Here is a 16967-nt window from a genome sequence, read left to right as displayed (position 1 = left end):
AGTAGCTAATTAGTTTAAAACACAATAGTATCTTGGCTTTTATTATGAATTAACAGATCGTCTTTTTAAATTAATACTTTAAAATAGCTATTGAGTTATTGTGAAATCAGATTCTCTTCTTCAAAATGTTTTAGTGCAATACTATTTTTTAAACTGCATAACCATCAGGAACAAACATACAACACAATACAAAATATGAAACACAAAAAACCTAAAATAACAATGGTAAAAAACTTAAAAAACAAAGATAAATAAATAAAAATAAATAAATTTAATAACACAAAGTACAGTCTTCATCCAATGATTTTAAGAATAAACAGGGGAATTTAAAAAAAAGTGTCATAATAATTGATTCATATCGCAGATTTTTTTGCTTTTCAACAATTTCTCAGAAGAAATAAAAAAGTCAAACTCGATACAAAAAACTGTTAATGTGGGAGATGATTTAGCAAATTTCCGATTGTGTATGTAAAACTTTGCCAATACAATAAAGAGATTAACAATATAATCAAGACATTTGTTGGATTTGTTTTCATAATAAAAAATTATATATTTTAATGTAAAATAATAACTAAGTTTTGCCCTTTCAAATATATATTTGGCTTTATTGCAATACTATACAGAATAAAACTCTTGACAATCACTTAGCAAGTTCATGCTTTTACTACAAGAAACGTGTTGTTTATGTTTTCTGATAGGCTTGAGGAATATAACAGGGTAAATAGTCTAGGCCTCGTCTTCTGCTGATGATTCTGAAACATTTATTTATTTAGACATTTGACAATTAGACTAAAGCTACAATAAAATTTAAAAACTGAAAATATATTTCAGAAAATCTAATTTAAAACAATTTAGGTTAATAGAAATCGTACATAGACATAATTAATAACACAATAAATGCTATTTAAAAGCCTACGAGACGTTAGACGAACCCGACAAAAAGATTACACTCTTATGCAATAATGCTATAATGAATTAAACTCTCACTTTCAGCATCTACAAATTCTATAGATGGACTTCAAGAAACGTGCTGTTTATTTACACAACGCTGGAGGAACCGCCCGACGACTGGTGCTGATGCTGAGAGGATCCCATTACATCATCTCTCCTGCGTCTGATTGGCTGAAGGTCAAGGCGCACGCAAAGCAGCACGTCTTTGCCAAACAATCAGGCGCTGGCGGATGTCAAATGCGCGCTTTTCTCCCCAAATCTATTTAAAAAGCGTTCCCTTCGAGCTTTTTGCGTGCTGTGATCGTTCGAGAGGATGGCGGAAAGCGAGGTGGACACGCCGAGCACCCCGATTGAATACGAGAGCAAATACTTCGAGCATCATGGAGTTCGACTACCTCCCTTCTGCAGGGGCAAGATGGACGAGATCGCCAACTTTTCGCTAAGAAGTAGCGACATATGGATCGTCACGTATCCCAAATCAGGTACTCAATCGCGTGCATTAGAATAATACACTGTATACTGCATGCTTTCGCTATGTATTGGATGCAATTATCAGAGAAATGCTACCAAAATAGAGCGTCCTCTGGTGTATTTTTAGTATCACGCGACGTCACTTTATGCTTTTTGCATATTTATTTTTGACAATATAACATGGATGTTACAGATAGCCTGTGAGTATAATAAATACATCCATAAACATAATATTATAGAGGTTATGTTTAGTAAAAAAATACATTCTATTCAAATAAAATGTTTACATACTCATATATGACTCAGTAATGGATAACAGCTTTAAATAAGAAGCATTTTCAATATATTATGGCCCACCTAATCATGTCCGGCCCACCCTGAGAAACTTATGGCCACCTATAGTTGCAGCTGAAGCCAGGCCTGTGGTAAACAGCTGAGTTTAATTTAAAAGCAAGCTGTTTAAGTTGCTCATTTTTGAGAAATCGTGGTCCATAACAATGATAACCTTGTTTTTGTTTGTGTTGTGTGTGAAATAATATGAAATAAAAGGCTAAATGTTTGCTATGCAGGCCCACATGTGTTCATTCACTGCACAGGCGCTGTTTCCTGTTAGGATGTAGCTCTCTCTCCCTCATGCATGCTTGTTGCGATGTCAAATTACTTGTGTTATAAGTCATCTGATAGGTAGAGCATTTTAGTAGAGCTTTTTTTGCTGTCCTGCATGCTAATTTGTATTAAAGTGGCCATACATTTAAAGGCTGCAAATTATATCTCCTATCCAAAGTCAAAAAACACTTTATAATTATATTTTTATATCCATTACATCATCATCTCCTTTTTCATAATGTCTGATTTTTATTTTGTAAGTGTCCCTACTCAGATCTGATTGGTCAGAAGGGCTAGTTTGTTGTGATTGCTCAACAGCCCACAGTGCATGCTGGAATGCACTGGTAAACACAGCATCATAAACAGTTGCAATGCTATTAGTTTTGCCTTATCAATTAGAATCTAAAATCTGTAACATTTTATTTTGATGGTCCCTACCCAGCAGGTACACAACATCATAAGACGTTAATATTGGGTTAGATTTAGATCATGACATCAGGTGACCAAAATTCAATGTCTAGCCAGGTCTAAGGACAACATTATATTGAAGTCCAATAACGCCGTCTAATTACGTTGATATTTGGTTAATTTTAGGTTGTGTTGGAAAGTGACCAAAATCCAACGTTTGATGGATGTCATAGTGGTAATGCCCACACAACGTCAAGGTGTAACATGAGTATTTGGTTGACATTGATATTTGGTTGATTTTAGGTTGGACATTGATGTCAGCCTGACGTTGGGTTCTGACGTCAACCCAATTTTCATTTCCAAACAAAAGCCAATGTCCCCATGATGTTGGGGTACATTGGGGTACAACGTCAATATGACATCAAGTTGATGTCCTGTGCCGGCAGGGCTATTGCACATTTTGTTGACTAAAAGTTGCATTGCAACTACATGCCAATTACTTCTCATTTCAGTATTGGACAGACAGTGGACTGTCTGCTTAATATCTGCTGATACTGCTCCTTCAACAGACATTTAACTGACTATAAGAAACTTTGCAAGTACATGTCAACTTACACTAACTCTAATCCCAATCTAACAGTCTACTTATAATCTATTTACAATTAGTTGGCATGTAGATGCAATGTAACCTAAATTCAACAAAATGCGTTCAAGGGACCATCAAAATAAAGTAATACCCAAGTTCTCAAGCTTTGGAATTGCATGCAAAAAGGATTTGATTTAGTAGGACAAAAAAAAAAAAAAAAAAAAAACCAATCTCATCATCTTGACATTTCGACAACACAAACCTAACTCTTCCAGGCCTCAGCTACAATTGCAGTATTTGAAGGTCAATGTTTACATAGTTTGTGAGCAGCCAATGAAGATAAGCTGGCATCATTACATTGGTGGAAACCCATTTCGGTTTGTTCATTAAAGGGATCTTTTATTTACTCTGTACTAGTCACAAACCTGTTTGAGTGTCTTTTTTCTATTGAACACAAAAGGAGATATTTTGAAAAATGTTGGAAACCAGTAACTATTAACTTCCATAGTATTTGTTTTTCCTATGCAAGTGAATGGTTACAGGTTTCTAACAGTTTTCAAAAAATCTTAAACTCACAGCACTTGAGGGTGAGTAAACGGTGAGTACTTTTTAATTTTGGGGTGAACTACTCCTTTAAGGAGGTATCGTCTGGAATTATTGTTTCAGGCAGACCAAAATGGCAGACAATAATTCCATTCATCTTACACTTCAGTCTTCAATATTTTGTCGAACTTTTGCATTCACAAACAGCTATAATACACAACAATTGAAATGTAATATCTGAAAGCACTAGTAGTATTTTTTCCAACTATAAATGCTACCAGTTTACTTAACTATCTGCAAAATATCTTCTTTTGTGTTCAGCAAAAAAGGTTTGTAAACTGAGAGTGAGTAAACGGGTGAACTATCCCTTTAACTAATAGAAATCTTATTGTAAAATGTAAATGCAAAGAAAACTAACCTTATCTCTTAACATAAGCAAAGGTCTAAATGGATGCATTAGCTTATAACAATATACCATTGTGCAGTTATAAATAGACCACTGACGCATAGACAGAAAGACAGACAGCAAGATAGTAAGAATGATAGTGTGAGGCTCTGAAATGGCTTGGCTTTGCAGAGTGTGTTTTGTCGCACCAGCATCTGTGTAATTGAGTCCGGAGAGTCAAGGGAAGGCCGAGTCCTGCTGAGTGTTACGCACTGAAAATGTGTGTCTCCAGCGGGCCATGATGGATCACGGGTCAATACAGCTATACGTCATACCAGTCCAATCTGCAGAGTAAACATACATTGTCTTGTTGATAGTTAATGTGGGAGTAACAGAATCAAACATTACAGGCTTCCTGATATTCTCCAGGCATCTTAATTAGATTAAACTCAGTGTTGTCAATGTTACAGATTTGAATGACTTTCTAAACAAAATCAGAGTTTATTTTGTGTTATTTTGGAAGACACGGATTATGTACTCAAAAAGCTACGGGCAAATCAGACACTTTCCTTTTTCTTCAATCAAATTTCACAGTTAGGAAAGGAGAAAAACAGATTTAAAACTGATTTATGAGCGCATGTCATCATTATAAAAACATTTTTATGTCCTTAAAATCTTTGATTCATAAATTCGTTCCAGATCTTTAACTCCTTTACTGTCACCCCACATTAATAGGTGATATATGCCTATTATACAACACATCGTTTGTCAGTTCAGGTTTAGACTATTTTAATCATCCCGCCTGCAGCACAGTGAAAGTTATAACACAAGATTTATTTTAGTTTACAATATACATTTTTGGGGCGACATGGTGGCTCAGTGGTTAGCACTGTGTTTGCATGTTCTCCTCATGTTCTCATGGGTTTCCTCCGGGTGCTCCGGTTTCCCCCACAGTCCAAAGACATGCGCTATAGGTGAATTGAATAAACTAAATTGTTCGTAGTGTATATGTGTGAAAGAGAGTGTTATGTTATGTGTTCCCAGTGTTATGTTGCGCTGGAAGGGCATCCACTAAGTAAAACATATAATGGATAAGTTGGCGGTTCATTCCACTGTGGCGACCCCTGATTAATACAGGGATTAAGCTGAAAAGAAAATTAATGAATGAATATTATTCCTTATTAATTTTTCTTTGGTTTAATCCCTTATTTATTAGGGGTCACCACAGCAGAATGAACCAACAACTATTCTGGCATATGTTTTATGCAGCGGATGCCCTTCCAGTCGCAACCCATAATGGGAAACACCCATACACTCTTGCATTCACACACACACACACGCACACATGCACGCACACACGCACGCACGCACACACACGGACACACACTCATACACTATGGCCAATTGTATTTGCCCAATTAACTATAGCGCATGCCTTTGGACTGTGGGGGAAACTGGAGCACCTGGAAGAAACCCACGCAAACATGAGGAGAACACACAACTCCACACTGACTCAAACCAGCGATCTTCTTGCTGTGAGGTGACAGTACTAACCACTGAGCCACCGTGCCACCATATATTTCATTTTAAATATAAAATTATTCATATTTATAATTCACAAATGACAAAACTTTTCATGAACGACAAAATATATAAAATATTAAATACCCACTTTATATCGTATATCAATCAGATAAAATATATTTTGTATATTCAATATTTTATATAAATATTTTTATCTCTTATTTGTACAGTTAAAAAAGTCAACAATGCACATACTACACATAAACCATGTAGATGTATATATATATATATATATAACTTCAGAATTATTATTGTTTATTTTCCACTTATTTAAATGTCCTTCTGTGTTCTTGTGTTGGTATGTATGTATGTATCCTGAGCTCCTGAAAAAAAAATCCTTGTGTGTTTGCGCACACTTGGTAAATAAAGCTCATTCTGATTCAGATACTGTAAAGCTGCTTGCTGTATGAAGTAAAATGAAAATATCTCACATATGCAGGCACGAGTTTACTACAGGAGGTGGTGTATCTGGTGAGTCAGGGGGCGGATCCAGATGAGATCGGGCTCATGAATATTGATGAGCAGCTTCCAGTGCTGGAATACCCACAGCCTGGATTGGAGATTATCCAGGTAAACACTCTTTATCACATGCATTATCGCATTTACAGAAACAATAGTGGAAATAACTTTTACTTGTGTTTTGGTAGGAACTGACATCGCCTCGTCTGATCAAAAGTCACCTGCCGTACCGTTTTCTGCCATCAGCCATGCATAATGGAGAAGGAAAGGTCAGCTGTGAACACAATGAAAACATATAAATATCTGAATTGACTACCATAAAGGCCTATTTTAAAAAAAAAAGGTTTTGAGGTCCAGGATCACATATAGACATTTAAAAAAACAAACACCTAAAAATAATGAAAACAAAAACATGCAACGACATTTCTAAACTCAAATTAAAATGAAAACTGGAATATGAAGAATTAAACAAATGTAATGCTCAATTCTAAAATAACATTGCTATTCCAAAAAACAATTAAAAACTCTTATTAAGATTTTAACACATATTTTACTGTATTGTATTACTAGTATACTGTATTAAGCAACACAAATTTTCTCAACATTGATAATAATCATAAATAATCATATCATATTAGAATGATTTCTAAAGGATTATGGACCAATGTGGAAAAACCTGCATGCAGATTGGATTTGCAAGCTGAGACTGCATATCTCTGAGATGTAATGTCAGGCACAGTGCACTCAATGGAGCTGGTAACTTCACTGTGAGGGTTGGGGTTAGGTGTGGGCATTAAAAATCACTGCATGCAGCTAACCTTGCAACTGCACCAAGTCTGCATCCAGACCCCTCTCGAAAAATTCAGCGGAGCAATTATTTAATATTTAAATATCCCTTTTTCTGTTTGTTATGATGATCAAACAAATGCAGAGGATAAAAGTGTTTTGTAAACGTGCCATCGTCAATTCATTGATTAATTGGACGTGATATCATATATGTATTTACACACACTTAACAATGCTTGTCCTGCAGGTGATTTATATGGCCAGGAATCCTAAAGATCTGGTGGTTTCCTACTACCAGTTTCACCGCTCTTTGAGAACCATGAGCTACAGAGGAACCTTCCAGGAGTTCTGCAGGAGATTCATGAATGACAAGCGTGAGTGACAGAAAACGGAGATATTTGCTGGAAAGTAGATCATATTTTGAGACTTATATCTGTTTGTGTTTTCCTATAGTGGGATATGGCTCCTGGTTTGAGCATGTTCAGGAATTCTGGGAGCATCGCATGGACTCCAATGTTCTCTTTTTGAAATATGAGGACATGTACAAGGTATGTCTTTAGTCGATATTAACAATCTTTCTCAGGGGCGGATTGGCCATCTGGCAATTCTGGCAAATGCCAGAAGGGTCGGACCATTTTTTAAATGGGATGAAGTATTTTAGTGTCAAGAAACAGTGCTGTTGCTGAAGTGTCCTGTGTTTATTTTACTAAGAGGACGCAGTTATTAATTTTTTTATTGCAATTTAAATATAAAATTTGTATCATTTTGTAATTTATATTTAAACATTAATTTAGTTCATTTTAATACTGTTATGTACAGTTTTAGGATATTATATATATAATGAATGACCTTAATTCTTCTTCAAGTTATAGACATGTCTTTTATCTGTTTTTTGTTAATTGCATTAATTTTTGAATATTTATATTTAAATTTATTTTTAGAAATGTTAGTACTTTAGCTTAATTAGGCAGCATTACTAATATTATGTTATGTACTTTAGTCTATTTTATTATCTGTTTTTTACCATTTATGTATTTATTTAGTTTTGAAAAAATAATATAATAAATAATAATATATATATATTACTATTATTATTATTATTATTATTAATGGTTTAGGAACATGTATTCATTGAACACGAATTCATATTTCAGTAAATATATATATACAGTTGAAGTCAGAATTATTAGCTTCCCTTTCTTTTTTAAATATTTCCCAAATGATGTTTAACAGAGCAAGGAAATTTTCACAGTATGTCCGATAATATTTTTTCTTCTGGAGAAAGTCTTATTTGTTTTATTTCGGCTTGAATAAAAGCAGTTTTTAATTTATTAAAATCCATTTTAAGGTCAAAATTATTAGACCCTTTGGCAATTTTTTTTAATAGTCCACAGAACAAACCATAATTATACAATAACTTGCCTAATTACCCTAACCTGCCTAGTTAACGTAAATAACCTAGTTAAGCCTTTAAATGTCACTTTAAGCTGTATAGAAGTGTCTTGAAAAATATCTAGTCAAATATTATGTCATCATGGCAATGATTAAATAAATCAGTTATTAGAAATGAGTTATTAAAAGTTATAATGTTTAGAAATGTGTTGAAAAAATCTTCTCTCCATTAAACAGAAATTGGAGAAAAAAATAAACAGGGGGGCTAATAACTCAGGGGGGCTAAGCCGAAGGAAAGTGAATGAATGAATAATTACCAACAACAGCAATTAGCCTATCATATTTGAGTAAGCAAGTATTTTGTTTCTGTATTCCAGCTCTACTGTTTATCAGTGTGGTATCAGCACTGATCGCTCATTATCACACTTATAGTACATTTCATTCCTCACAGTTCCTAGAAGCAGGAGAAGGGAATCACTGATAGTCGCTCTGCTTAAATATGTGCTTTCCATATCTTTACGGGATAATGTGATTAAAAGAGCTCAGAGTCCAGCAAGAAAAACACAGAACCACACAGTCACGCTGCATTTGAGGCAAACATATAGATAGGACAACATGTTCCTGCAGTCTGTGGTTTATGAACCGGTTGGAGGTCAGAGATTCATTAAAGGAAATCCTATAGTGATAAGAAGAAATGTTATTTAAGCAGCAAATTAGCATATTAGAATAATTTCTGAAGGACTGTGTGCCACTGAAGACTGCATAACAGGAATAAATTAATTACTTTTAAAGTACATTTCAAAGAAAAAACATTTATAATAAAATTGATTATATTTAAATTGACATTTAATGTGAAATTCACACAAATTATTGGATAATACATTTGATTTTTTAATATTTTATTGATACACATTTTATTACATATTAATAAAATTTAAACTAAAGTAATATAATAATATTGTGCACCTCTCTATAAAAATATAACTGTTCCTCTGGCTTTTAAAAAATGTTTAATTAACTACTAAATTACAAAATGAAGATTTATTTTTTATTATTGCAATGACACTAAATGCAAATAAGTAAATTAAAAAATAAATAAATAAATAAATAAATAAATAAGTAAACATACATTTTTAGTAGAATAATTACTGAATAAAAACTGATTTATTACTGACAATTTTTTTGTCAAGATAAACTACAACATCACAATATTATTGTGTGCATCTATGCGTTAACACAATTATTAAAATAACAAATATTAATTTCAGTCAAATGAAATCAATTGTAAAAAAAACAAGTATTGAAAGTGTTTAAATAGTGTATACTGGTGAAACTAATTTGTCAAAAAGTAAAGTTGTACATACCTGAATTTGTTGCTCTACATAATGTACTATTTGCAATTAAATTATTATTATTATTATTATTATTATTATTATTATTATTATTATTATCATTATTATTAATATTATAATTATTATTATTATTATAATAATTATTATTATTATTATTATTATTATTATTATTATTATTATAATTATTATAATTATTATTATTATTATTTTGCGATACATAACATCTAGTAAATAAAATGAAAAAAAAAACCTCCGCCTCAAGGTCCCTGAAATCACTCATTTTAGTTAATTATGTAAGCTAAATATTTTTTGATGTAATCAGTGCAAGACCAAGGTGTGAGTGTCATAGTTACATAACAGAGAGATAGTGATTGTGTGTTTTGTTTGTCTCTGGAGGATCTGGGCACTCTGGTGGAGCAGCTGGCTCGATTTCTGGGCGTCTCGTGTGATAAAGCCCAGCTGGAGAGCCTGGTGGAGAGCAGTAACCAACTCATCGAGCAGTGCTGCAACTCTGAGGCCCTGTCCATCTGCCGTGGTGAGAGACAAAACACAACCGCAGCTCCAAATCACACAACATTTCACCCTAAGCACACTGACCCAGAGCCTGTCATTAGAGGAGTTAGAAAGAGAGACGCTTGTAACACATATGGTACACTTATTATTTTTTAAATCTGGCCAAGATATATTATATTATATTATATTATATTATATTATATTATATTATATTATATTATATTATATTATATTATATTATTATGTGGTTCATTCTGCTGTGGTGACCCCTGATAATTCAGGGACTAAGCTGAATGAAAATTAATGATTAAATATATTATATTAAATATATTATATTTTGTAATGTGGGGCTCAATATATATATATATATATATATATATATATATATATATATATACATACATATATATATATATATATATATATAGGAAATTTCAAAGATATATTTAATTTCAGCCTTCACATACTAATATTATATATGTATGTATGTATATATATATGCACGTATGTATAAATAATATATTTATATAATTTTCTATGCTATATATATATATATATATATATATATATATATATATATATATATATAGCATAGAAAATTATATAAATATATTATTTATTATTCAGTATTTTAGGAAATTATATTTTTGACAGTTTTTGTATATTTTGATATATAAGTGCTGTCAAATGATTAATCACGATTAATCACGTCGAAATTTACACAATGTAATACGATCTATAAATATTGTGTATATATAATAAAAAGACAAAATAAATAATAAAATATAATATAAATACAAAAAATACTAAACCAAAATATTTACATATATATTTATATATAATATAAATATAAAAATGTAATATGTTTTAATATGTGTTTTAATATATATATATTTCCACCTTATGGAAATGCAAGAGCAAGAGAAATCCTTAGTCTTTCCCAATACAAGTGCAATCATAAATTAATTGAAAAAATGCACAAATTCGGCCAAAAGTGAGGTGAACTTTTCCACATTTCACACGCATGTATGTCTGTCTGTCTGAGAGAAATGTGGCTTGTTTTCCTCTTAGAATTGATGACTTGGCCTTCAGATAATTGTGTTTAGATTATTAGTTATTCAAGTGAAGGCAGTGCCATCGTGTGGTAAAAAATGTAAAGAGCATCTTTATTTTTGTGGAAATTGATTTGTTGTCATAAGTCCTATTTTTTATCCTGTACATTTTATGTTAAACTTCCTTTTCACATAAACATTTATTTGAGGTTATTTTATCATTTGCACTTTAGTTCTGTTTTGTTGTTGTTTTCCTGTGTCTTCATTTTTCTTTTAGTGCATGGATTCTTGGCTTGGCATGATGATGAAAAATCTCACAGCATACAGTAGGGATTTATTTAATAAACAGTGCACATGAAGATGGAAAAAATGTGTGAGAGAGGAACTGAAGGTGAGTGTGGGAGATGGCAAGTCTTTTAGGAATGTTCTTGGTTGTTTTAAATGTGCAAAATATAAAATAATAAAATGAATTGCTGTAAAATAAAATAACATGATAAAATACAATAAATATAAAATCATAAAATAAAAGGTAATACAATTAAATGCAATAAATGTGATCCCATAACATACGATAATTGCAATGTTAATAAATAAATCAATTATTAAATATTCCCATGAAATAAAAACAAACTTCCCATGTCATTAACAAGACCAGTGTTCTGGAGAGAATGAAGATGAAACGGAAAGCTTGTTTTTAAGTTCTTTTTCAAAAATGAAGTGCAGATATTGTCTGCCCCAGCACTCTAACCACCATATTTTTATATGCTTTCATTATCAAAATATGTATTCTTTTGCCTGTACTCCTCAGAGGTTCTCACCTGTCTGCCACTGTTATCTCTCTCCCTTTCCCAGCAGGTGTTTACTGTGGCAAAAACTCCACTCATTGTTTTCTAACCATGGCAAAGTTTCAGATCAGATACACTACAATACATGTCTTGCAAACAATGTGTTTCTCATAGGAATATACAGATTAGATGCATTCCATTCTCATGCTATTCTCACACAAAGTACTTGGCCTCTGTTTATATAAGAATAAATGAATACATGGTAATAAGTAACTCAAAATAAAGATTTCCTCAATAATAGTTTTCTAAAAAGTTAAACATATAACTCCTGTTAGTAGAATTCCTGTTGTATCATTTAAATGCACAACACCAAAGTATAGGCATAATATTTAAGTTGAAAGACTAATAAAGCTTCTCATCGTCAGTCTGAATCATTCTCTTTGTCAAGCAAAATGTCATAGATGCTGTCATATTCAGCTGAAGGCAAAATTATTGTCACTTATTTGTCTGTTATATATTTTTTCTTTTGGAATAGTCTTATTTCCTTTAGTTTGCCTGTAATAAAAGCAGTTTTAACATTTTAAAAACAACTTTTTAAATCAAGGTTATTAACCCCTTAAAGGAACACTTCATCTCTCCTTTTTTAAAAAAGGCTCATTTTACGAGACACGATGCAATCTCAGATGAGCTGCATGCAATGCTTTGAATGTGCACACCTACCCCACCCCTAACCCTACCCTTCACACTGACATTACCAGCTCTATTGAGCGCATTGTGTCTGAGATTACAAGTCTGAGACTGCGTTTAATTTTCCGTCAGTTTTAATAGATGACAGAAATTTGTTACATTCATTATTAAAACTATTATATTATTATTATTTTAAACCTTCTCTTCATTAAACAGCATTTTTGAAATGGTTGGATGTGGAAAATAATACAACTTTTTAATATTTTGCCTTCAACTGTGTGTCTCAACTACAGTAATTATGCTACATTTTGCATTAAAATCAGAAGCTTACTTAATGGTTTATTATGATTCTGCTCAATCTTAACTCTGTTTTCATCCTCCTCAGGTCGTGTTGGTCTGTGGAAGGACGTTTTCACCGTGTCCATGAATGAAAAGTTTGATGCCATTTACCGCCAGAAGATGGCAAAGTCTGACCTGACCTTTGACTTTATCCTGTAAAGCAGCGACACTGGACCAACCAACCAGTTCACCCAGATTGCTTAATAATGTCACCCGATGGACATTTCCTCATGCAGATTTGACCCCCCCCCCATCTCTCGCTCATTACTGCTTTTACAATAGTAACTTCTTAATACAGATACGCAGGCTTTTTTTCTCTTGTGTGTATTTGTATAAACAGTGCATCAGCAGTGCTAGTAATGGTGAGCACAGTGCTTGTTGCGTTTGCACATTGTACAGAGCTATTCCATATCCCAAAGGCGCTTATGAAAAATGTATTTATTAAAAATCAGAAATGGAAAAAAAAAAGATATATGCTTAAACCCTAACGACAAACTCAGAGAAAATGTCATAGTCTCAGGAGGATTCTTGAAATCATTGGCTATTAGATGCACCAAATATGCAGTCATCCAATCACAGCTCAGCCGAGCCTCATGATGAATGCTGATTGGCTCCTGGCCAAATATCATCAAGTGTGTGTGGAATGTCATTTCGCTTTTTTCTTCTTAGTAGCTTTTACTAGAAAAGCTTTTAACTGAAAAACATTTATTTATTTATTTTGTTGTTATATTTCCTCAGTTATGCATCGATATTTGGATTTAGAAATATTTTGTTAGTCAAGTATATGTATGAAGGATATTTTAAGCACATTTGGTTCATTTCACATCATGATGTAATGCATCAAAAGTGTTGTTATGAGGAGATACGAGTTCATTTCATTATTATGTCTTGGTCAAACGTATAAAAATGCATAAGGTGAACTTAAATACCAGCACTCATAATAACGTGACTTATAACCTCACATATCCAACAAATTGCTGCGGCTGCATTCAGAATGGGATACTAGCATACTTTATATTATATTCAATTCAATTCAGGTTAATTTGTATAATTATTGTATTACTATAATTATAGTTTTAAAGCAGCTTTTCAAAGGTGCACATTACTGCATTACAATCAAATTAAGTTGAAGTTACAATCAAATATAAATTATTATATTTAAACATAGTTAACCTGCAGTTTTATAGCATATATGTGATGTCTATGTGTACATGTTTAATGAAGTGTATTTGTGTACATTATACTACACTCTCAGAAATAAAGGTATGGAAGCTGTCACTGGGGTGGTACCTTTTCAAAAGATCCACATTTGTACTTGAATGGTCCATATTGGTACCTCACGGGTACATATTAGTACCTAAAAATTAAGTGGAACACTTTTGCACTTTTTAGGTACTCATGTGCACCCGTGAGGTATTAACATGGACCTTTTAGGTACAAACTTGTACCTTTTCAAATGGTACCACCCCAGTGACAGCTTCCGTACCTTTATTTCTGAGAGTGTAGCATACTACATATTATAGATGCAATAGTGTGCATTATGCCACTAAATAGTATTCTACATTGTCACATGACCTCATTAAATACATGTTTAATAAAGAAACAGGCAGTTAATTAATATGTCTAGAGATAGTTCTGTGTTTCCAGTTTGTCTGATACAAATAATCCAATCTGGTTTATGTTGTTTTCAGTTTTCTGCACAGAAATTTTTTTTTGAATGCATTAAATGAATTGAATACATTTTGAATGCATTAAATATAAATACATTTTCTCAAATGTGCAGAGTGCACAAATACTTTTGGTGGAAAAGGCAGTAGGAACTTCAATATTTAGTGCATTAACACTGAAAAAAAGTGGAGTTAAAGCTATTTGCATTCAGAAATTTGGTATATTTCACAACTATTTGCAAATGGCAAGTAATACGTCAAAATAAAATGATATAAAAGGCTGAAATAGTATTTTTTAAACATACTTCAGTAATCTTTAACTTCGAGAAATATGACACACTTCAAAATGTACATATATTGTGCGCAGTAAAGTATCCTAAAGTAATTTAAAACAATTCCTTCATAATTTCTCCATATATAACACTTACAGTACGCTGGTATGCTATTCTGAGTTCAGGCATCAGCTCGAATCAGGAAGAGAACTTCTGTTTATATAGAAGAGATGCTGTGATGTCATAAAGTCCTGAAACCTCACGTCCAATCAGGAGGCTGCGTCATTACAGTCATTCGGTTTATTCCTCCACAAATCTTCTCTTATTCACAACTATTAGCCTGATTCCCTGAATGTCTTCACTCAACAGCAAACTCGCAGGCTTGTACTAGTCTTGCTACTGTATGCTGTCTTAATGTAAAGCATTGTTATCTCTTCAGTTGTGCTTGCTGGTTTATTAATAAAGTGACATCTTCAGGCCTTGAGGATCGGTTTGCCTTGTATTTGTTCTGGATAATATTTACTAAGTGATTTGTTTTTTTTTCCTCAGAGTGAGAATACTATGTTTCAAAATGAAAGGCGGCTAATGCAGTGGCTTAAATCTAAGATGCTGGATTAACAACAGTTGGAAACTGATGCATGCTGAGTACAAAGAGCTTTCTGAACAATCACAGATGGCACCAAAGGACAAGTTAAGTTCCTATGGCAACAAATCAGAGCCTCTGATGTATACGTGTGTTCTTTAATCAGCCTGTCAGATATTAAAAAGTAATCATACACTCTTAAAATGAAAATAAACGTTCCAGTAGGGGGTTTTGTTTTACAACGATGCCACAAAAGACTCGTTTTGGGTTCCACAAACTATTTTTTCTTAGAGCGAATAATCTTTTCCACTTTAAATAACCCTTTGTGTGATGAAATGATTCAATCAATGATAAAGATTCTTGCACCACTTTTATAATGTTACACAACACCATCCTCTTGTTGCGTTATTAAAATAACAATCCTCTTTGAATTTAATAAATGAATCGATTTAAATCTAATATTAAAAGAGTAGCAAAAATATTAAAGAAATGTAAAGAAAATAAAAAGATTGATTTGAGTATATTTAACTGAGTGTCTCTCCCCTACCGCAGCATTAATAATTTAGAAACAACTCGTATGGTGGATTTCTTAAAGAACCCCCTGCGGTGACTGTCTGCTGTCAGCTGTTCATTTTTCACTACTTATTATGATTTCCATATCACTACTCAAATATCATCTTTTCACACATGCCAGATGCATACAAATGTGTTATAAAGAAGGCTTCAATCTGGGTCTTAAAATATATTAATAAATCACTCAACATATTAGCAAGAGAGTGTTAGGACTGTTAATTAAAATTGTGTCAAAACCACTAGAGGGCAGTGCAGTATAAGGCCACTGATACTAAAAGAAGCGCTTGCAAAAAATAAATAAATAAAACGAATAATATTAATAATAATAATAATAATAATAATAATAATAAAAACAGCATTACATTAGACAAAATTGTCCTGTTTAAAATACCTTGCACCATATCATCTCATGCAGAACTGATAAGTACACATATATATATTCATTCATTTTCTTTTCGGCTTAGTCCCTTTATAAATCTGGGGTCGCCACAATGGAATGAACCGCCAACTTATCTGGAGTACTGGGAAACATCCACACACACAGATTCACACATATACACTATGGCCAATTTAGTTTATTCAATTCACCTATAGCACTTATCTTTGGGCTGTGGGGGAAACCGGAGCACCTGGAGGAAACCCACACAAACATGGGGAGAACATGCAAACTCCACACAGAAATGTCAACTGACCCAGCCGGGACTTCAACCAGCGACCTTCTTGCTGTCAGGCAACAGTACCAACAACTGAACCAACTTGCCACCTAAAATACACTTATAAATTAAAAGTTTCAATCTTATTAAAAAGATTTTCAATAATCAATTAATTCAGTTTATTTCATTAAACAATTATAAACATAAACAACTTTAAAATAAAATGTATTTTAGTGCACTTTTTTTACCTGAAAATTGACAAACTTTTTTTTATCAATTTCATTAAAATAAAATAAAATAAAATAAAATAAAATAAAATA

The 16967-nt window shown here is 32.6% G+C and overlaps 1 protein-coding gene across 1 annotated transcript; it reads left to right on the top strand.

Annotated features, from left to right (window-relative positions):
* Positions 1–1093: 1093 nt before the first annotated feature.
* sult4a1 (sulfotransferase family 4A, member 1) lies at positions 1094–14605 on the top strand. The gene is made up of 7 exons (XM_056455998.1): positions 1094–1433; positions 5974–6104; positions 6182–6262; positions 7027–7153; positions 7233–7327; positions 9920–10058; positions 12946–14605. Exons 1-7 carry the CDS (start codon positions 1265–1267, stop codon positions 13056–13058), a joined length of 855 nt encoding a protein of 284 aa, XP_056311973.1. The 5' UTR covers positions 1094–1264; the 3' UTR covers positions 13059–14605.
* Positions 14606–16967: the final 2362 nt, after the last annotated feature.

Source organism: Danio aesculapii, chromosome 4 (genome assembly GCF_903798145.1).
Source record: "Danio aesculapii chromosome 4, fDanAes4.1, whole genome shotgun sequence".
Taxonomy (NCBI): Eukaryota; Metazoa; Chordata; class Actinopteri; order Cypriniformes; family Danionidae; genus Danio; species Danio aesculapii.
Note: the sequence above shows the minus strand (reverse complement) of the source record. Positions and strands in the feature narration are given on the sequence as shown.